The following is a 23,740-nucleotide window of genomic DNA, read 5'->3' as shown; positions in this document are numbered from 1 at the left end:
TGCGCCTAAATGAGCAATATTTTTACTGCCATATGTATAAGACTCTAAAACCGGTGTTCTCGAATTGAGGACCGCGACCTGAACAGAAAAAATAAGTGCACCGAATTAAGGACCGAAGGAGATTTCGGTGTTCTCGAATTGAGGACCGCTACCTGAACAGCCAAAATAAGTAAGGAAGTGAGTAAGGAAATATTTAATAATAAAATATTATTTTAGATTTAGTTTATTTTGAGCTGTCTTGAAAGGTGGTCAAAATGAGTGAAATTAAAATGATCTTAAGTGAAAAGGGAAACCGGTTACTTGTGTTGGATGATTATAAGTATCGTGAAAAAAAAGTGCTTAAAAGTGGTGAAAAGTTTTGGACATGTACGGTAAATAAATGTAACGCAAACATGTTTACGCTAGGTGTAGATAATACAGTTTCCCGAAAAGAAACAGTGCACAATCATAAAAATGATATAAAGAAATTAAATAGACAAATTTTAAGTACGGCAAGCAAACGGAAAGCCATAGAAGATATCACAGGGCGACCAACAAAAATTATCCATTCTGTAATAAGGGAAAACAGTGATGCTATGAATTCTTTGACAAGAAAAGACATTACCTACGTAAGAAATAATATGTATTACAAGAGACGTCAAATCCAACCGCGTTTACCAACCTGTATTTCCGATGCGTTAGATATTTTACAAACATTAAATTTAAACACAATAAAAAATGAACCGTTTCTCTTGGCTACTGATCATATTAACAATATTGTGGTATTTTCGTGTGACACTAATTTAAAATATATGTGTAATTGTGACAAAGTGTATCTTGATGGAACTTTTCGATATTGTACGAAATATTTTTTACAATTGTTCACACTTCATGTTGTAGAAAACGGACATTACATACCTGTGGCCTTTTGCTTATTACCGAATAAACTTAGGTCAACATATGAAAAACTTTTTGTTATTCTTAAAGAAAAGTGTCGCAATTCTAATTTAATACTTGCTCCAAAAATTATTGTAGCTGATTATGAATTAGCTATTCATAAAGCAATTTCTGCACAATGGCTCACCAGAAAGATCGTTGGATGCAGATTTCATCTTGGCCAAGCTTGGTACAGGAAAATACAGAGTTTAGGCTTGGCTAAAGAATATCAAGATGGAAACAGTGAAAGTGGAAAGTGGCTGAGGTGTCTTTTTGGACTATCTTTTTTAAAACCAGAGGAGGTTGGAGAATGTTTTGCTTTGGATTTGGCTGAATTTCAGCCAAATCATCTGCATAAAGCTGCGGTAGATTTTGCGGACTATTTAATAGACATATTTAATGTTGGTGAAAATTCTTTATTTTCACCAACACTTTGGGCTAAAGCAGCTGTAACTACAGAAAATTCTACAAATGCATGCGAGTCCTTTCACTCTCGATTTAATTCAAATTTCTGTTCAATGCACCCTTCGTTGTATTTATTTGTAAACGTTTTGAACAATTTTCAAACAGATACTTACATTCGTATTCAAAGCGTTAAGGAGCCTGTTAAATGTAAGAACAAAATTGTTGGGCGAAGATTAGACATGTTAACTTCTAAATTGTCGGAATATAATAACGGTTTGTTGAGACGAATAGATTTTGTAAAATTTGCATAATGTTTTCATAAAGTATAAATATTAAATGTAAATATGTGTAACGTTTTTATGTTTAAAATATTTTTTCTTAAATAGACAACAAATATCTAAGATTATTGGGATTCGTACTTTTAATAATATTTTATACCTTCTTGAAGTCTTGGTCCTCAATTCGTGCGATTTTTTCAGGTATAAAAGTAAACCCTTACTTAAAATTTCATTTTGGTCCTCAATTCGTGTCTGCCCTCTAAAACTGGCAACAATGTACCCGCTAGGATGATCAACTTTTGTGACAAAGCCCATTATGTCTGTTCTTATAGGATAAACTAAAAAAAAGTTATTTACAAAAATAGGAGGCAATTGTAAGCCTCAAATTTTAAAATTAGTAAGTATACAGGGTCTTCCGTAAAACTGTATCGCGTCAAAGATATGTTTTTTTAATGAAACACATGTATTTTATTTTAATTTGTTTTAAATCCCAATATATTAAAATTTGTAATATAATTACAATAAGTAACTTGCCTGATAATATTTAACAATATAGATATTATTAAAGAAAACATGTCGTGTAGAAAATTTCCCATTGACAATTTATTGTGTATTCTTGGCACTGGAATAGTGTCACGTATGTTCATCGAGCAAAAAAACAAAAGAGGGAATGTAAAGGTAGTGGTGGCAAAAATATTGATAGACAGGAAGTGCGATCTTGAGAGGCCACATTAAACAAGGAAAGAGAGTCTCTTTCCTTGTTTAAGAAATCAAATTTAGTTAGGTTATGTTATTGTTTGTCCCAACTGTCACATGAAAGATTATTTGTATTTTCTATTGAAGTTTTTTAACAATTGTTTCACATTTTAGACTATTATTGTTATTATTTAATTAAAACTTTATTGTGTTCTAGTGTTAAAAAAAGTATTTTAAGTGTATTATGTAGGTATTACTATTATGTAATATTAATATTATGTAATATAACAAATAAATAGATAAATTAGAACCGCTACACCACTGTATGATTATTGTGAAGTGTCATGAAATTTAAATTTGGCGCATTCGAATTTCCGGATATGTCCGCCATCAGAGGCCACTTTTTTGGTCTCCTTTTCATAACGATTAGATTTCCTCTTTTGTCTTTTTGCTCGATGCGTATGTCTTAGGGTTTGGTTGGGCTTCTGCGACTAGTTTATAGTTAACATGTCGAGTGGCTTCTTTCGTTTGATCCTTTGTCTGATTGGATAAACAGCCATGATACAGATAAAGGAATCCAACATAAAACCTTTGGTTCTGAGTGGAACCGGCATAGCATACCTAATGGTGCAATAGTCGAGAATGACCATAGTGCATTAACTACTTCTTTTAATTACAAAAAAATTAGAAAAACTAAAAAACAGACGGAGAGAAAAATATCGTCAGTATGTTAAGTAAGGTCTTAATATGACACCTACGAGAAAACGTAATATTAGCAAGAAAACAAAATTACCGGAACAAACAGTTTAGACGATGGCCGTGAAAGCCTAACGCATTTCATCAGTCGCCTCAACGGGGAGGAGGTAACTATATACTACAGAGGACTATATTGTCTACGGAAGAAGAAAGCTCAAGTTCTTGCGTCGTTAGCTTTTCTATCACGATGTCGAGATAACGGGGTACTACCGAATTTCTTACGAACAAATCGATCCATCAGAACAAGTCAAGCCAATACAATATATTATGCACGCATGGAAAAAGCACTATTACGACAACGAATACACGACACTAGACGAAATTTGGCGAAGGTTGATAAGGAGCTTCTAGATTTGTTTTACGTTTTGAGCATCAGGTTGAAATATGCAGATTGGAATAACATTGAATCCTTTTGTTACAGAAAAATGGAAAATGAACTAGAAAGAAACACTGAACGCCAGAAAAACAAATACGAACCCCTAACCAAACATAGGGAGGTAGAATCACAACAAAACGCAGAAAGGACAGTAGTCAGTCTTTTAGGTAAGGTTTTAATTCCAGCCGAAACATCATTTCTAGTCAAAGGGGGAAATTTTGCGATTGCACCTAAAGTTATACCCAAAGAAAATATCATCGCTAATATCGAGTCTGCGATTCGTAACTTACCAATCGAAAAAGATGAAGAAATAAGGACAGAATCAGCGAGAATTTTAAACACCGCTAAGTAAAGCTAAGACACCGAAAAATAACCTGAGTCAACAAGAAATCCGTGTCATAAAATCGTTAAACGCAGACAAAGATTTTGTAATTTTACCAGCAGACAAGGGAAACGCCACCGTCGTAATGAAGACAACAGACTACAAAACGAAAATACAAAATCTTCTAGATCCTGCGGTATATAAAAGACTTAAAAAAGATCCACAGCAGTCATCCTACAGAAAATCAATAGACTTATAAAATCTTCGTCCATACCAGAGGATACAAAGCAAAGAATATGCAACAGCGAAGCAGTCCCACCACGCTTGTATGGCTTACCGAAAATACACAAAAACGATGTACCTCTACGCCCTATTGTAAGCTCCATAGGGTCTCCGTGTTACAGCCTTGCTAAATATCTGGCCGATAATTTACAACCACACATAGAACAAAACGATGCCTTTGTAAAAGACTCCGCCCATTTCATGGAGAAGATCAAAGGAAGAACTTTACAGGAATCTCACATTCTTGTTAGCTTTGATGTTGTTTCCCTATTTACAAAAGTTCCCCTAGAAGACGTTCTGAATTTAATTGAAGGACTATTTTCAAGGATATGGTGGAATTATACCGTATTTGCCTCACTACCACCTACTTTTCATGGGAAGACCAGATTTATGAACAGGTAGATGGAGTAGCAATGGGAAGCTCACTAAGCCCGGTCGTAGCCAACCTTTTCATGGAGCATCTAGAAAAGAAGGTAATGGAGTCAGCATACAAGCCAAGGGTATGGTTTAGATACGTCGATGATACTTTTGTGATTTGGGTCACGGAGTAGAAAAACTTAACGATTTCCTGTCTTATATAAACACACTACATCCAAATACTCAATTTCCGATGGAAACAGAGAAAGATCAGCAACTAGCGTTCTTAGAATAAAGTATTAGTAAATCGAAAGGAAGGTTACTTAGGACATAAAGTGTATCGAAAACCTACACACACGGACAGATCATCTCAGGAACTCCAATCATCATCCAGGCCAAAAACAAGGCATCATCAAAACTCTGGAGGAGAGGGTGAAGAGAATTTGTGAACCACAGCATCTGCAAAGTGAACTTCTTCATATTGACAAACCGCTTACCTCTAATGGTTATACCAGAAAAGAAATGCATAAAGCAATTAACAACGATTCTAGAAGAAAGGACGAAGAACAGCATGTATAGGCAAAGCGTTCTTGCCCTATATATCGGGGATAACAACAGAATTGTGGGAATACTTAAAAAGCCAATATAAAGGCCATTTTCAAGCCTACAAAGAAAATCAAGGTCTGTTTAAGATTGGTAAAGGACAAACGCGACCCATTAGCCTCGGGCGGAGTATACCGAATACCATGCAGATGTATGTGGAATGGTACATGTGGGAACCACGAAAAGACACTAAACCGCAAGGATAAACGAACATAAAAGCCATTGTAGTTTAGGGCATATCGACAAATCTGTCGTTGCCGAACACGCTTTGGGAAGCGGACAACATCGGATACTCTTTGAAGAAATGCAGATGCTGGATAAAACATCACAGTACTACCCACGTTTATATCGGGAAACGGTGGAAATATATAAGCATCCAAATTTTAATCAGATAGATGAAGGACTAAAAATTAACAAAACATGGATACCAATATTAAAATCCACAAACATCCTTCCCGCAAAACACGAAAAAAGAAAAGCTACGAACAACGACACGATCCCTCACGATGAAACCAGTGGAAGGGAGGCTAGTAGCAAATATAAATATGGCCTCCGTAGTACAACGCGACGTCAGTTGTCAGTTTCAGCTTACAAGCGAAGCACCAACATCTTAAGAAGATGCCAGCCCCTAGTGTTGGCGAAACGTCGACTACTAATCTCAGAAGACAACGGCCTAATAGCCCGAACAAACAGTTTAACAAATATAAAATATAACCTCCACATTTTTTCGATATAACGTAAATGGTGATTACCAAACTGACATACAATAATGATAAACTTTCAGTTTTTGGCCAACTCAAAATAATTGTTGGTAATCTTTTTTATGGTTATTCGTGTAATATTGGTTAAAAGTATTTAGATGTCCAGTATAACAGGTTACAACTTTTTATCCTTATAATGAAATTTAAAATAAAATACAAGGTATTTCGTTTAAAAAAATATATTTTTGATGCGGTGCAGTGCTATGAAAGACCCTGTATATTTATAACTAATTTTAAAATGTGAAGCTTACAGTTAACTCATATTTTTTAAATAACTTTCTTCGGCATCTCCTATAATCAGATCTGTATCTCATATCTTATCATTGTAAAAGATATGTAGAAGTCCAAATAATAAACATTAAACTAACAATAGTTGTCTCAATAAAACATTACAATAGGTGTTTCTTTTTTTCATAAATTAAAAAAAACCATAGCAAGTGAGAATCACTTTTTAAATTTTATTAGTTCTAGTTAACCGTTATAACAATTAAGTACTAGGACATTAAACAGGGCAGTCCAAAAAAAGTTCCTATCTCTAAGAACGTTAGTTATCTACCAGAAACTGAAATATATAACTTTCCCAAAGAACTTTATGAAATAAAAAAAACTTTCAAGCTCATTCCAAGAAAATTTATTGTAAATATTAGTGACATCAGTTACACTACAAAAACGTCATAAATATAACATTTGTTAAGTTGTATGAGCTGTAAAGCCTATTTATATCGGTTGATTTGTTCCAAGAGTAATTTAAAAATATCGGTTTGAATTTTGTTATGTTATAGCGATCGCCATATTGTTAGACGCGCTGGACAAAATCTATTCTAAAAGTCTTGGTATTATGATATTTATTAAGTATATAAAAATTGCAAAACCATGACCAAAAATAAAGTATTCTCTAAATCATCCTGTATACATATACAGCTCTGTATTAAACTATGAACTATTATTATAGAATTTTGTGCAAAGTTTGGTAAAAATGAGTTGTAGTGCAGAACGACATACACGACTTTTGACGGACAGACATTTTTTAATAGGGTGGACCTATAAAAAAAATGGTTTCGGTTGATTGTTCTGAGACGGCACACAATTTTTTGCTGAAATAGATTCAGAATAACTTGCATACCAATAAGGACTACTATTTGAGAATAAGGAGGATCACTTACTAATTATTGTTCTGCAAGTTATGCTGAAACCATTTCATCAAACATTTGTATGCTGCCTAGTTCTAAAAAATGGTGTTTTTGGAACAACGAAGAATGAAAATTTCAAAATAGCACTTTGTACTTCATAGTGAGATATTAAAAATTAATTAGACTACAGCATATAAAGGTATACTACTCTATTGTTTATAAATACTAAAATAATTAACTAAAAACGCCTAAATAGATTTTTCAAACTAAATAGGTCTTTTATAGATATATTACTTATAGAGTGTAAATTTTATGATATCGTACTTTCAAAATAAAAGTTCTACTAGCAGTATCTAGTATTCTGTAACTCTGTAAGTTTCAGCATGACCAGTTCAAAATTCAAACCGATAACATTCCTATTAAATTTTGATAATCTGCCAAAGTGTTGTACAAAGTAATTGATATGGTAACCCTGTTACTATGACGTTTCGTTTGAAGCGTTTCGAAGCCGAACGTAATGCTATCTATCGATGATAAATACTACCATTGCTTCAGATGAGAGAACAATTTGAAAGCGGCAGTTCAAGACATAATTCTTGTTTAACGAGATTTTTCATATGTTTAGGAAAAAATATTTAACGTTTTATTGCAAACATTTTCTACTTTTACAGTTTTACATATGTTGTTATTAAATTTTTTTTCGAGTTCTTAGCGGTAGCTTTATTATAAGCCGAAACAAATTATTTTTTCCTATTGGGACAAAAATGTAAATTCAAAAATTTTCAAAAAATTCGTAAGTATTTCTTATAAGTATATCTTGATGCTGTAAAAAAATTAACAAAATCCTATGTTTGGTTTTCCCGCTTTATACTTGGAAAAAAGTAGTTTTTCTGAGTTTTTTCAAAAACGAAAACATGAAGTTTGCTTAAAAGTTGTCAAAATACTTCTAGTCATCACATATACCTTCTCAAATTTTTTCAAATTTTTTTAATTTGGAGATTGTCTTTTGGGGGGTGCAGATCAACCTTAAATAATGATTACCCAGCTAACATACAATAATGGTAAAAGTTCAATTTTTGATGAAACAATCATAGAAAAATCAAAATAATTATTGGTAATCGTTTTTTATGGTTATTCATGTAATATTGGTTAAAAGTAAACTCTTGGACAAAATTAACGCACCACTCATATTTTTCTCAATAATCTTTATTTATTGATAATTTACTGTACGACAAGTTGCCTATGGACCTTGTCTGACAGTGACAGTTGTTATTTAAGCTAATAATAGTCTTGTTTTAACAATAATTTGTATTAAACTTCGTTTTAGACTAAAAGTGAGTTAAACTTTTCATGATTCAATCAAAGTGATTGTGGGAAACAAGCTTTTTATTGTGATATTTTTCATCACATGCATGTTTGAAAGTTCATTTGCATAGAAATCAAATAAAAAAATAAACCGCCAAAGAAATTTGTCGATGGAGGAGGCAGTGCGAGCATCGACTCTCCTAGATGAAGGATATTCAATACGATACGTTGCAGGTTTGTTAGGAAGACATCATTCCAGCATCAGTCGCAAGGTGAGGCGATATAATGAAACAGGGTAGTACCATCGATGGCCAGGGCAAAGGCAAAAACGTTGCACTAATCAAATTGATGATCGTTTTTTGAGACAACGTGCGCTCAGAGATAGGAGAGTCACAATTTGCTATAGCAATTTGCTAAAAAATGAACTAGCAGATGTTCGAAATGTCACGATATCGTCTCGTACAGTTAGAAGACATTTACATAAAGCAGAATTGAGCAACAGAAAACCGGCCAAAAAACCCTTGCTTACCAGAGAACACAGGGTTCAGAGATTGAATTTTGCAAGATGGCATCAAAATTGGACCATCGATGATTGGAAACGAGTTCTTTTCTCCGATGAGACTAGAGTAAGCCTAAAAGCTCCAGATGGTCGTGAGCGTGTCTGGCGAAGGCGAGGAGAAAGGTTTGCCAGCTGTAATATCTCTCTTAAAGTACCTTTTGGTAGTGGCTCTAATATGTTTTGTGGGGAATTTGTTTTGAAGCTCGTACGGAGTTGGTCCCCATACGTACGAGGTCTATGAATGCCCATTATAACTTAGACAACATTATTGTCGAACATGTAATGCCTTTTGCTCCATTTCTTGGACCTAATTTTTTATTCATGCCAAACAACGCTCGTCCTCATGTGGCTCGACAGGTTATTGGCTACCTAAATGATGTTGATATTCCATTATTAGAGTGGCCACCTAACAGTCCGGACATGAATCCTATAGAGCATCTATGGGACTATCTCAAAAAAAAGATACGAAGTCGTAGACTCCCTATTGCCAATCACAACCAACTCATTGAGGCCGTTATTAAAGAATGCTTCAAGCATGCTTCGACTCATAAATGCAGTCATAAGAAGTAGAGGAGGGCCTACACGGTATAAGTGATGACCCAGATGCATTTTATTGTGTTACTTTACTGATTTTTTTCTTTTTGCAATTTGGAGTTATGCTAGCTTATTTACCCATTTCCGACAAAAACAAATTTTTAAAGAAACAATAAGGCAAATTAAGGTCATGATAAAGTCATGTTGGACTTATTTGTAGGTGTTTATTATTATTTCAATGTAACTTAGTTTTATTTTGTGTTTACATTGTAAATATTTAGATTATTTAAAGTGGTGCGTTAATTTTGTCCAGGACTTTATTTAAATGTCTAGTATAAAAGGTTACTATTTTGTATCCTTGCAATGAAATTTAAAATAAAATACAGGGTGTTTCATTTAAAAATATATATCTTTGATGCGGTACTCTCAAATGTGCTTCCAGCACTTGCAATTGCTTAGAACAAATTTCGAACTGGCAAGGCATTTCTCCAGTGTGTATCCTTAAATGTGTTTTTAAATTTACATCTAGACTAAATTGTTTGGAACAAATTTCACACTTGTAAGGCTTTTCTCCAGTATGTATCTTTAAATGCGTTTCTAAACTTTGATCTTGATTAAATTGCTTAGAACAAATTTCACACTTTTAAGGCTTTTCTCCAGTGTGTATCCTTAAATGCCTTTTTAACTGTCTGTCGACACTAAACTGCTTAGAACAAATTTCACACTTGTAGGGCTTTTCTCTAGTGCGTATCTTTAAATGCCTTTTTAAATTTACATTTTGACTAAATTGCTTAACCCTTTCGGTCACGCTTTTTTTTAGTGTAATGAAATATATTTTGTTAATAATTCCAAATTATTCACAGTTATGGTACTCTTTTGTAAGGTAATGCCTTTTGGTAGGAATATTAGCATTTTTTTTAATAAAATAGGGCCCGTTTTTGATGTTGTCAATTGACAAAATTGTGACTAACTGTAATATTTACTTAAACGAAGTTAAAATTCTTGTGTCGTCAATTGACGACACAGTGACTGAAAGGGTTTTAAAACAAACTTCACACTTTTAAGGCTTTTCTCCAGTATGTATCTTAAAATGCGTTTTTAAACTTTGATCTTGATTAAATCGCTTAGAACAAATTTCACACTTGTAAGGCTTTTCTCCAGTGTGTATCCTTAAATGCCTTTTTAAATTTACATCTTGATTAAATTGCTTAAAACAAACTTTACACTTGTAAGGCTTTTCTCCAGTGTGAATTCTTAAATGTGTTTTTAAATTTACATCTTGACCAAATTGCATAAAACAAATTTCACACTTGTAAGGCTTCTCTCCAGTGTGTATCCTTAAATGATTTTTTAAAGTTCCAGCTTCACTAAATTGCTTAGAACAAATTTCACACTTGTAAGGCTTTTCTCCAGTGTGTATCCTTAAATGCCTTTTTAAATGTACATCTTGATTAAATTGCTTAAAACATACTTCACACTTGTAAGGCTTTTCTCCAGTGTGAATTCTTAAATGTGTTTTTAAATTTCCAGCATCACTAAATTTCTTAAAACAAATTTCACACTTGTAAGGCTTCTCTCCAGTGTGTATCCTTAAATGTTTTTTTAAAATTCCAGCATTTCTAAATTGCCTAGAACAAATTTCACACTTGCAAGGCTTTTCTCCAGTGTGTATCCTTAAATGCCTTTTTAAATTTACATCTTGACTAAATTGCTTAAAACAAACTTCACACTTGTAAGGCTTTTCTCCAGTGTGTATCTTTAAATGCGTTTTTAAATGTCCATCTTGACTAAATTGCATCGAACAAATTTCACATTTGTAAGACTTTTCTCCAGTGTGTATCCTTAAATGCGTTTTCAACTGTCTGTCGACACGAAATTGCTTAGAACAAATTTCACACTTGTAAGGCTTTTCTCCAGTGTGTATCCTTAAATGGTTTTTCAAACATCCATTTTGACTAAATTGCTTAGAACAAATTTCACACTTGAAACACTTTTCTCCAGTGTGTATCCTTAAATGCCTTTTAAAATTTGCATTTAGACTAAATTGCATAAAACAAATTTCACACTTGTAAGGCTTTTCCCCGGTGTGTACTCTTAAATGCCTTTTTAAAGTTGCAGCATCACCAAATTGCTTAAAACAAAATTGGCAAGGCATTTCTCCAGTGTGTATCCTTAAATGCTTTTTTAAAAATCCACCTTCACTAAATTGCTTAGAACAAATTTCACACTTGTAAGGCTTTTCTCCAGTGTGTATCTTTAAATGCATTTTTAAACTTTGATCTTGACTAAATTGCTTAGAACAAATTTCACACTTGTAAGGCTTTTCTCCAGTGTGTATCCTTAAATGCCTTTTTAAATTTACATTTTGAATAAATTGCTTAAAACAAATTTCACACTGGTAAGGCCTCTGTCCAGTGTGAATCCTTAAATGATTTTTTAAATTTTCATTATGACGAAATTGCTTAGAACAAATTTCACACTTGTAAGGCTTTTCTCCAGTGTGTATCCTTAAATGCGTTTTTAAACTTCCATTTTGACTAAATTGCTTAGAACAAATTTCACACTTGAAAGGCTTTTTTCCGGTGTGTGTTACCAACTTTTTTTCGGATTTCGGTTTAATCTCATTCTGACGTAAACCTAAAAGAAAAATCAAACTATAAAACTTTGCATGCTGAAACTGCAGATCATAAATAACATCTTACAACGCTGGAATAAATAAAGTAAAGACACACTATGATAACGCCATTTATCGTCCAACCTAGTTGGTACTACGCCAAAGTTTCCAAATCTTTTTATACATTGACCTATTCTATTTAGGTTTACTGCAACACTTTTTGTGATGATTTTGAGCTTGTTTCTGCTTTTTTATGCAGTACTTCAGCCCTATTAACGCATGTCTACCAAATACTAATTTTTTTATGTGTTTGACTGGGTATATTTCTCAGTTATGTTCACAGCATATGACGATCAATTATATTACCTCCTCTAGCAAGAAGTAGGCAGATAGTTTCTAGCGTCTCACGTGACCCGACCTTTAACTAAAACATTTGGAGGAAAACTAAAAATGATTATTTTATTTATTTAACAGCCTCATAGAGCCTGACTTCATTAGTGCCAAAACGCAAAAATTGGATGCGAAAGTTGCATTTTTAACCTTTAAAATGCACTTTTTTGTCGATGGGATATTCGGATTTAAAGATATCGAGTTTTTACAGTCGAAATTTTACTTAAAAATTTGATTTCGCTCGTGTAAGTAACATTCAAAATCGCCGGTCGCTTCAAGCGTTATTTCTGAGAGAACTATTTATTCTACACCAAAAGTGTTAACATTTTTTTCTACGGCGTACAGATTCTTGGTAAATCACTGCCAACGAGGGGGGTTTAGAGAAAAGCCCGAGGAAGGAGCGGCAAACATTTTTGTATCTTTTTGAGGTCCCAAAAAAGGTGTTAGAGGATGAGTGGCATTTTAGTCTTAAACGACTGTTTTTATTATTTAAATGTGGAAAGCAATAATACCTAATAGTTTATTCTGTTTTTTACTTGAGAATCTCTTTACTTCATTTAGTAATTGTTTTCTTGGAAAGGGATGGATATTGTGTTTTACTATGTGTTAAATATCTACTACATAAAATTTACTTAATTTTTATGTACCTACTTGTATTATTACAAAATTGCTAATTTGTTTTTTTTGCGTCTAATAAAAGTGTGCCAAATTAGTCTTTTAAGCCCTACATATATACAAACCAAAATTGGTTGTATACCACTTTTTGATTGTCTTTAGGTGCGCCTAAATGAGCAATATTTTTACTGTCATATGTATAAGACTCTAATACTGGCAACAATTTACCAGCCAGGATGATCAACGTTTGTGACAAAGTCCATTATGTCTGTTCTAATAGGATAAACTAAAAAAAAAGTTATTTACAAAAATAGTAGGCAACTGTAAGCTTAGTCAGACTAAGCCCGGTCGTAGCCAACCTTTTCATGGAGCACCTAGAAAAGAAGGTAATGGAGTCAGCATACAAGCCAAGGGTATGGTTTAGATACGTCGATGACCCTTTTGTGATTTCGGGTCACGGAGTAGAAAAACTTAACGATTTCCTGTCTTATATAAACACACTACATCCAAATATTCAATTTCCGATGGAAACAGAGAACTAGCGTTCCCAGAGTAAAGTATTAATAAATCGAAAGGAAGGTTACTTAGGACATAAAGTGTTTCGAAAACCTACACACACGGACAGATCATCTCAGGAACTCCAATCATCATCCAGGCCAAAAACAAGGCATCATCAAAACTCTGGAGGAGAGAATATGTGAACCACAGCATCTGCAAAGTGAACTTCTTCATATTGACAAACCGTTTACCTCTAATGGTTATACCAGAAGAGAAATACATAAAGCGATTAACAACGATTTTAGAAGAAAGGACGAAGAAACAGCATGTATAGTCAAAGCGTTCTTGCCCTATATATCGGGGATAACAACAGAATTGTGGGAATACTTAAAAAGCCAATATAAAGACCATTTTCAAGCCTACAAAGAAAATCAAGGACTGTTTAAGATCGGTGAAGGACAAACGCGACCCATTAACAACGGCCGGAGTATACCAAATACCATGCACATGTGGAATGGTATATGTGGGAACCAGGAAAAGACACACAAACACAAGGATCAACGAACATAAAAGCCATTGTAGTTTAGGCAAGAAACGCAGATGCTGGATAAAACATAACAGTACTACCCACGATTATATCAGGAAGCGGTGGAAATATATAAGTATCCAAATTATTTTATTCGGATAGACGAAGGACTAAAAATTGACAAAATACTAATATTAAAATCCACAAACACCCTTCCCGCAAAACACGAAAAAAGAAACGCTACGAACGACGACACGCACCCTCATGGCGAAACCAGTGGAAAATATAAATATGGCCTCCGTAGTACAACGCGGCAGTTATTCAATACGCACCATTCGGGGCCAAAACCTCAGAGCCCGCTCACTTCGAGCTTGCCTAGACAGGGGGGATCGGTTTTCTGTGGTTTCCCGATCCCATTGCACAACGATACCTGTCTATTGCAGAGGTTACAGCCACAGCTGCCCTCTCGCGCCGCGTTTTCAGACAGTTATTAATATCAAATCAACAAATTCATATTCTCTACATATACTATCAATAAATTCTGAAAAGGACCGTTTTACACATTGTCTTTCACCTCTGATTGTCCAGGCGCTCCTCCAATGACCACCAGTGGACCCACAACAAAAAAGAACCAGCCAACTACAAAACAAAAAATAAACCACGTCCTGAAGAGGCAGAAGGCCTAAAACAGGACATCAAACACCAGTTCCAAGAATACACTCAAAGAGAGGCTATACGAACAGTAACTGTTTGTTGTGCAATCAATGCAATTGGAAACCATATACCGCTTTTTATGGTTTTCTTTGGCAAGATCGCATGATTGATGATAGTCCACCAGGGACCACAGGCGTAGTTTATGAAAGTGGATGGATGGCCGCTTCTAATTTTATCAAATTTTCTCGAAGATCCGGAAAATAATTCCACTTTATCTCAGTTTGAACTGCAACACCAGCAATAGATAATAATAACGAACCCTCCACTTCTACTGGCACTTTCACCACGCCTGAAATAATTAGACCATCTTCCTCAACTGGATCAATTTCACATAATCAACAACTATGACGAACACTAATAGAGGACAAAAACCAGCCTTCTACTTCTACTGGTACTTTTACCACACCTCAAATAATTAGGTCACATCCTGTAAATGGAGATACTTCACAAAATGATCAGCTACAACAAACATCAATGGAGCACAATAACCAGCCTTTCACTTTTGCCACTTTTAGTAGCCCAGAAATGATCAGACCTCATCCTAAAGCCGGGACCAGGACTTCAAAAAAGGGTAGAAAGCGAGCGACTATGAAAATTCTCACAGCTACACCAGAAAATCTTGCGCATGAAGCTGAAGTTAAAGCTAAAGAAGAAAAAAAACTAGAAAAAGAGTAAAAGGCCAAAGTAAGAGCACTTAAAAAAATGACTAAACAAAAACTTAAGGATTAGAGGAAATCTTCAAGTTCGGGGGGCAGTGACATTATGCTATCATCGTTAGAGTCTGAATATGATCGTAATGATGAAATGTAAGTAGAGACAGATACTGAATGTGAATCAGAAGCAGAAGGTGACGAGGTTGAATTGAGTGTGCAAGATTGAGTAATTGTAAGCTTTATCTCCGAAAGAAACTTAGTCCATCATTACGTAGGACAGATAACAGGAAGAAAGAATGAGGATTTTAAAATCAAATTTGCCCAAAAAAGAGGTGACAAAACCTTTAAGTGGCCAGAAAAAGAAGACATGGGTGAAGTCGCATGTGACCAAATTTTAAAACAGTTACCAAGCCAGACTTTTAGGAGCTACAGTAGACGCATAGGATGTTTAGTCTTTCCTAAATCACTGAGAATGTTCAATATTCAACAATAATTATTTTTTTCACTTTTATAACTTTTTAATATAATTTTCTGCCAGAAAGTGTTTCTATTTTTAATAATATTTTTAATAATTTTTGGTTTTATTTTAATATTGTAAATCTGGGAAGGTATAATCAAGTCACCCATACACAAGGAGCAAGTCTCCCAAAGTACGGGGAGACATGATTAGTTTTTCTCTATTACTAGATTCTACAAAAACTCGTTATTTATTAGCAGTATATTTTTCGGGTGCATAACACCCAAAACTTTGATAAATTTATAATGTTCCACTAAATTTACCTTTCAACTGTCCTATAAACCTATACAGAACAAAAATTATTTTTATTATGCATATATTTACTGCCATTAAACTTAATTACAGCTTTAACTAGTAGTGTTCTACTATGGATTCTTTAATAAAAAAACACTCATTATCAAATTTATTATGAACATATTTCTGAAGCATTACTGAGTCATATTTAAAATCTTCTATATTTACATATTATAAAAACGAAAACTTTAAAACAGAAAAATCATATTAATAATGATGAACACCTAGGTTCCTTCCTGTGTTCAGTCCGTTCCCCCAGTGTAACACAGAAAACTGAGGCAAATCCTCAACTGGCGTGAAGCAAAACTGAGGTCACATGTTCCATAAATCTGGCCCATTATACAGAGTTATACGGACTGTTTTGCATCAGTTTGCTCTGGTACACTGGAAGAACAGGATTATATTGCAGCCATAAGTCTATCTTGTATTATATGTCTATGGTCCGAACATAGTCAAAATAATAAATTTTCAAGTGTGCAGTTTTTTCTGACTAAACACATTTATTTATCACATAAAGAACAAACAAGCCACCCATATGTAAAACAACACTCACAATAAATCAACCTAAAATGTTAGCATTTTAATAGTAAGCAAAAACCATACATATTTAAGATCAAGACTAATCTCCAAGGCTCTGTTTAATACCATTATTACAATAGTCAAATAGTTGAGTTGAGGTTACATTCATATTTAAAAATAGATATATATTAGAGATGCACCCACATAAAAAAACCATTTTTGTAATTACAGTTTGTAAATGATTAGGATTAAGATCTATATTTTTCCTTTTCCATTTTTTAAAAATTATTTTCCCAAAACTATTTTGATTTATACATACCACATTGACTCTGATTTTCTTCAATTAGGTCTTTATCATGGACGTATAAACACAGATGGACTCAGTTATTTACATAAAAATGTGAAGCCAAAATTATTTGACTAGGTCACATTCTCAGCACCTTCAAATGTTGTCACATTTTTTTATTAAAATATCTTATTCACGTATCGCTGAAAATATTACTATATTTATTTTATACTCTACAGGTGCTATCAAACCAAAATAATAATTTATTACTTATATTAATATATTTAATTGTAATTAAAACATCAAGTGTGCACATAGTGTGCATATCATTTAATAATAGCGTATAACAGATATCAACCAATTATTTTATATGTAGAAGCACTGAAACCTATATATTAATGGCAACGGTGTTTACATTTCTCTGTCTTATGGCTCTACGTCAAACTTCAAATGCTGTTCCATGTCATGTCCATGTTTATTTACTTTTTACCCATGTTTATTTACTTTTAACCCAAGATGAGGAAAAGTTGTTTTTCGATATTTTGGCTGTATTTTAAGTGATATTTGTAAATAGTGAAATAAATAAATTATAATAATGGTGCTACAGTTTTGCATTTGCAAAAAAAACGAAATGTTTACATCCCAATGTCTCATTTAATTTGTACGTACTACGTACTGTTTGTTTACATTATTTAAAATGACGAACTGAGGAGGCCTGTGTGTTTACATTTTAAAATATGTCTTTCATAGGCTTACCATTGGGTTTATTCATATCAATTAATGTATTGAACAAGATATTAGTTCATGAAATTAGTATAGATATTTTTAAATTGTAAGTAGACATCATCTGATTAAAAAGATCTGTTTAGTAGCTTTTTAATTTAATATTTCTCATGAATTAACAATAAATTAGTGAAATGAATAAAACTCATTTATTTTTCTATGTAGGTTTCCAAATAATATTGATTAATGATGAAACTTACTCTAAACTTCAACAGAGAAAACAGTATAAAAACCTTTCAAAAGCATCCTTTTTGGTTATTTAAACTTGTAAGGAAGCTGAAAAATATTTCAGATTTTTTAATAAAACTATAAATATCTACAACAGACGAGTTAAAAACCTTATGAATATTTTGATTAATAAAATCATAAAAAATGTCGCAAAATCAATCTATGAGCATTTTGGTGACCATATGTATGATGAAGATGCAATCGATGGTCACTCTATGCAACTTTTAAAATTGGTTCTTGAGAAATATTTTAAAATTGGAATTCATCATGAAACGAGGACTACTTTAGATGCTAACACCGTGCGCATAAGAAGCGTTCTTACTAAGACTGTTTTATTTCGCAATCAATAAAAATTTATTTCTATACCAACATCTATTATGTCTATTTCCCACTTTTACTTTAATATTTCTGTTCGGTAAATAGCTTTCCAATAATTTATACATTTTCACGCCTACTTTTTAATAAGTAGGTATATTTGCAAATAATTTTATGTCAAATGCCAGCAAGAGCATTGGAATGATCAATAAATAATTTTGTAGCAGAAACCCTTACTACGAGGAATCTATTCATATTGTATTAAAACAAATTTGTCACAATTTGAAAAAATATGTTTTAACACATTATCAATAAATATAGGTATGTACTTAAAGTTGACAAATGTATATTTTTTAATTGTTTTTTTATCTTAGGATTATTTGATACCTATTAAAAAATTAACTTGAGCTCAACTATATTTTATTGTATTAATTTTAAAGCAAATAAAATTGTATTTTATTTTTTCTATAAAAACGTGTTTTTATACATTATTACTACTTCCAATTATTAACGTCTGAATAATTATCCCCGCGAGTAAAAATTCAAGCACGCTTATGCTCATTGAGGAAGTATCACAGTCTATCGATACCCGTTTTACTCCCCTTTACCCTCTTGTCCAGGAATATCGAAGCTTCAAAACAGTGTGTGTTTAAGGTATCTTATTGCTGGGTCCATCTATGTTTATACGTCCATGGTCTTTATCATCCTTAATATTTGGTTCATACTTCAAATTTTTACAGGTTAACAAATTACTATTACCTTCAATTTGTTCCTGTTTTACATTTTCAATAAATATTTCCGTATTCATTTGATTGAACCAATCTTTAGAATCTTCATTAGCTGTATTATCTTCGAGTAGAAGTAATTCTTGTATAAATTCATTTTTTATAGTAACTGGAAATTCTGTGTTATCCACATCATCGTTCTCTAATTGGGTTTCGCATTTTATATTAGATACTTCACTTTTTGTGTAAATGTCTTCCTGTGTCTCCATACTGTAATGTATGCAAAGCGTCAGCGTCTATATTCTTTGCTGTATGTTTAAATAAGTGAATAAGTGACAAGTGTTCAAGTTTCATTCACTTAATGTTCACTTGTGAAAAATTGGACAACAAATCCAAAAGAAAAGACAAGTCGACCACACGACCACAGATCACCTAACCTCTAGATGCTTCACGACCACAGATCACCTAACCTCTGTGAAGTCGACAAGACCACGAAAAGACAAGACACACAACACCACAAACCATACATACTCATACTAGACGTTCCACGACCATGTTGATCTTTCGGATCGAATGAACGCCATCTCTTAATTGGAAAGGCAACTAAATTGACAAAATATAGTTACGCGGGAATTTCAAACTAGAAATTTTGCGGGATTTTTGAATAAAAGGTACAGATAACCTATACTGGTTAATATTGCAAATTTAAAATGTAGGAAATTAAAACAACAGGAAGACAATTCAATGTTTTATTCAGTAATTATACAATAACTTAAAATTATCTTAAGTACTATCTACATAAAAAATACTAAAAGTCTAAAGTTTGTTCAAAAATTGCGCTACTGAATAGTTCATTCTTACAAAAGAGCATTGTTGCATTTCCCAATGTAATATAAATCGTTATAGATATATAAACCGTTATGTATACAGATATATTATTGCACAATTTTCTGGCATTGTGATTGATGGAATTTTTTGTTAAGTCCGAAGCTGATCATGTCAAATAAACTGCAGAATTTACATTTCTTGTTGGAAATAGCACCTTCTATTAAAGTATTAATGTGTTTGTGAATTAAGTAAATGAATTCTAAAATTAATAGAGCAGGATTAATAAATCTTGTATATTTCTTAAAGTAAAATCTAGGGTATCGTCAATAAAAAGTCCCAAAAACTTAATTGAACTTGCGATATTTATTAGACTATTGTTAAGCATTAGAGGTTGTAAAATTACTCTAAATGACATAGTAACAGTTTTATCAGTGTTAAAACAAAGCCCATTCGAGTCAGGGCAAGACTTAATATTAACGAGATCCCTACTTATGGAAAATTGTAGAATTAGCAAATCTAAACTACTCCAGGTAACACTTATATCATCGACAAATAAAGTGATTCTACTATTAATTTTTAAGTCTGTCATGTTATAATGAAAAGTTGATAGGTTAATAAATGAAGAATTTGATAGACAACCAGTTAAGTTAACAGAGACAGTAACAGGAATGGTGACCAGCAGTTGGAACATATGGAAGTTGGAAGTGTGGAAAGCATTAGGAGAAACAGGGACAAGCTGGTTAACAGGTCTACTTAATAGAATTATTGAGAAAGCATACGATAGAGTTCCTTGAGAGATTCTGTGGTGGGCCCCAATAAGAAAGGAATTCCCAATGAATATGTAAAGATTGTGAAAGACATTTTATGTATGAGGGAGTAACAACTAGTGTTAGGGACAGGTATGGGAGAGACTGATAAATTTCATGTGAAAATAGGATTACACCAAGGCTCGGTGCTTAGTCCTTATTTATTCTCGTTACTTCTGGACCAAATAACAGTGAAACTACAGGGTAACATTCCATGGTGCTTAATGTATGCTGATGATGTAGTGTTAATAGGGAATAGTGAAAGCTACTTAGAACAAAAGCTGTAACAGAGGAGACAAGAGGAGTATTTGGAATGAGAATGCTTAGATGGATGGGTGGAGTGACAAAAAAGGATAAAATTAGGGATGAGTCTATTAGGGGAAGTCTAGGGGTAGCAACAATTGCTGACAAGATGAGAGAGTATAGGTTAAGATGGTTTGGTCATATTCAATGTCAAGACGTTAATCATCTAATATGAAGAATTGCTGATCTGCGGGTTCCTGGAAGAAGTAGGAGAGGAAACCAAAAACCAATTAAACCCTGAAGTACACCACTGATTACTTGAAGCTCTACAGAAACCGTTAAACAGAACCTTTTGGTTTTTTTAAGAATTTTTTCTTTTTCCTCTTCAAATACATTTGACAAGCTTCTTTTTTAACAGGATTATTACCAGAATAAGGTCTGCTATCTTTACCCTGAATTTTATTATTAATACATTTGCACCAATTATGCAATAATGTTCGTGTAGTTATTGTAATAATTAAATCTATTGTATTATGTTTGTGCTCCTTACAAGAAAAAATATCCAAATTTTGTCTAATAACGTGTTGTGTTATATCAGTTACTAGGGTTTTAGATGAAGGAGATGTATTTAAGAAAAAATTGATTGTCTGTAACAACATGTGAAAAAAATTGACAAATCCCTCCGTTGGATAACATAACCTGTAACCCCATCCATTATTGTATTCTCTTACTCGTATTAATTCATTATCTGGATTATTTTTTCCTGTAAATAAAGAAGTTTCACAAACTTCACATTTTTTACACAGACTTTTACACAGATTTTTTACACAGACAAATTTTTTTCAAAATGAATCCTGCTACATAATTTGTTACCAACTTGCTCAACTTCTCACGTAAATTGATAATATTTGTGGGAATAGTTGGTATGTCTTGCATAACATAGTCATTAGGAATAACATTTTCCCTGTTATTATAAAAAAATATTTTAGTGGAAGTAAACCAATTTGTGCTTCCGTCATCTTCACAATTATATTATGCTTTATGAATTTTAAAGCTTGAATTCACCATCATTGTTTTAAAAATACCAGCAAAACATGATGGTGAGGGATTTGTATAGAGTGCCCCAAAAGCTCTAGCTTGTCCAAATAGGTTTTCGATGGGATCCTGGTTCAAACGTCTGGGTAACAAGTATTTGAATCCAGATGTTTTCAAGGTATTCCAAATAGAAATTAAATTTTTAATCGTAAATATCCAATTTTTGAGGCTCGGGGACGAGCTTGGTCATGTACTCTTTTTTTTTCAAATGCCATTGACTGCAACATGGGCAAAGCCTCATTTGTCCAAAATCTAATATGATCAGATGTATCACTTATTCCACATCTCAGAATTTTTCCTCGCTCTGCAGATTTTCTTCCACCATTCACTGAATCGAACAATCTATCAAAGAAGAGTAGAAGTCTGGCAGTATCTGCTGCACCTTCCCCAATAACCTTGTTGTTGTCTGAAACAAAACAATAGAATAAACTGATACTGCAACAGCAGTTTTTGTCAAATTTACTTACCAAGTCTACTAGCTAACTTATTAGCGAACACGCTTTGGGAAGCGGAGAACATCGAATACTATTTGAAGAAACACAGATGCTGGACAAAACTTCACAGTACTACCCACGATTATATCGGGAAGCGGTGGAAATATACAAGCACCCAAACAATTTCAATAGGATAGAAGAAGGACTAAAAATCAACAAAACATGGATACCAGTATTAAAATCCACAAACGCCCTTCCCGCCAAACACGGAGATAGAAAAGCTACTATAAACAACGACACGCCCCCTCAAGCCGAAACCAGTGGAGGGGAGGCGAGTGGGAATTATAAATATTGCCTCCGTAGTACAACGCGTCGTCAGTTTCTGCTTACAAGCGAAGCATCAACATCTCCAGAAGATGCCAACCCCTAGTGTTGGCGAAACGTCGAGAACAAATCTCAACAGAAGACAACGGCCCAACAGCCCGAATAAACAGTTTAATAAGTTAGACGATGGCCGTGAAAGCCTAACGCAATTTATCTACTAGCTAACATAAGTGTTGATGAAAATCGTTTACTAAAAACTTGAGCAGCTAATTTGACTTTCATTTTCTTCATTTTTGATTCCTCAATGTGTAAATCTGTGATGTGCGGCAGTGCCCTTAAGCCTTCATTATTTTCAGAAGCACAATCATTTTCAAATAATGATTTAATATGTTGCCACTTTGCAACTTTTTTTGTGTTTTGAAACATGTATTGTAAATTTTTTTTTAGAAGATTATTCCTTATTCCTTTTAACAAATGAGGTGGATCCAGTATTGGATAAATTTTGAAATCTCCTACTTCAAAAAAACCATATTCATATTTGTCACTTCTTCCTTGTTCCAAGTATTTCTTTTTTGTGTCTTTCATTAAAGAATTTAACACACTTACATTTACACCAACTTGGTCACATATTACTGTTATGGGCTTCAAACCTATAGCTATAACATTTTGCAACACACTGGTTAAGGCGTTTTTTAGTTGGGTGGATTTTGCTCCTCCTCTACTAGAAAAACAGTAGCTTATTGGAGCTTTTATATTTGATTTAATACCTCTAATCATAAAAAAGAGAACATGATCACATATGTAGGTACTTCTACCATCTCCAAAATCCTCAAAACCCTCAATAAAACCCTGCCTTTCATTATAATTCAATCCTGGCATTAGACTCATTTCATCAAAAATTACTGACACAAATTTTTCAGTGTCATCAAGTTTATGAACTTTTTTTTCCAACGACTGGAAAATGTTGTTATTTAAGCCAGGTTCAAAATGAATTTTAATTAATAATCTATTTAAAGTAGCTTTACTAGGTAAAATAAATATTTTACATAGGAAG

At 33.3% G+C, this 23,740-nt stretch overlaps 1 protein-coding gene across 5 annotated transcripts in view; it reads right to left on the bottom strand.

The window, feature by feature from the left end:
• The window catches only part of LOC140444217 (uncharacterized), a 59,554-nt gene extending 40,186 nt beyond the window's left edge, over nt 1-19,368 (bottom strand). The window contains exons 1-2 of one of the 5 annotated variants that reach the window (XM_072535962.1): nt 18,991-19,368; nt 1,959-11,916 (exon numbers count right to left, since the gene is read on the bottom strand). In XM_072535962.1, coding sequence (XP_072392063.1) covers nt 10,340-11,916; nt 18,991-19,225 — 1,812 coding nt within the window. In that variant the 5' untranslated portion in view covers nt 19,226-19,368 and the 3' untranslated portion in view covers nt 1,959-10,339. Of the gene's footprint in view, nt 1-1,958; nt 11,917-16,938; nt 18,320-18,990 lie in introns of those variants that run through there. The other 4 variants (XR_011951315.1, XR_011951317.1, XR_011951316.1 and 1 more) reach the window with 4 other exon arrangements.
• Between the last annotated feature and the right edge of the window lie 4,372 nt (nt 19,369-23,740).

This window comes from Diabrotica undecimpunctata, chromosome 1 (assembly GCF_040954645.1).
Source record: "Diabrotica undecimpunctata isolate CICGRU chromosome 1, icDiaUnde3, whole genome shotgun sequence".
NCBI classification, from domain to species: Eukaryota; Metazoa; Arthropoda; class Insecta; order Coleoptera; family Chrysomelidae; genus Diabrotica; species Diabrotica undecimpunctata.
Note: the sequence above shows the minus strand (reverse complement) of the source record. Positions and strands in the feature narration are given on the sequence as shown.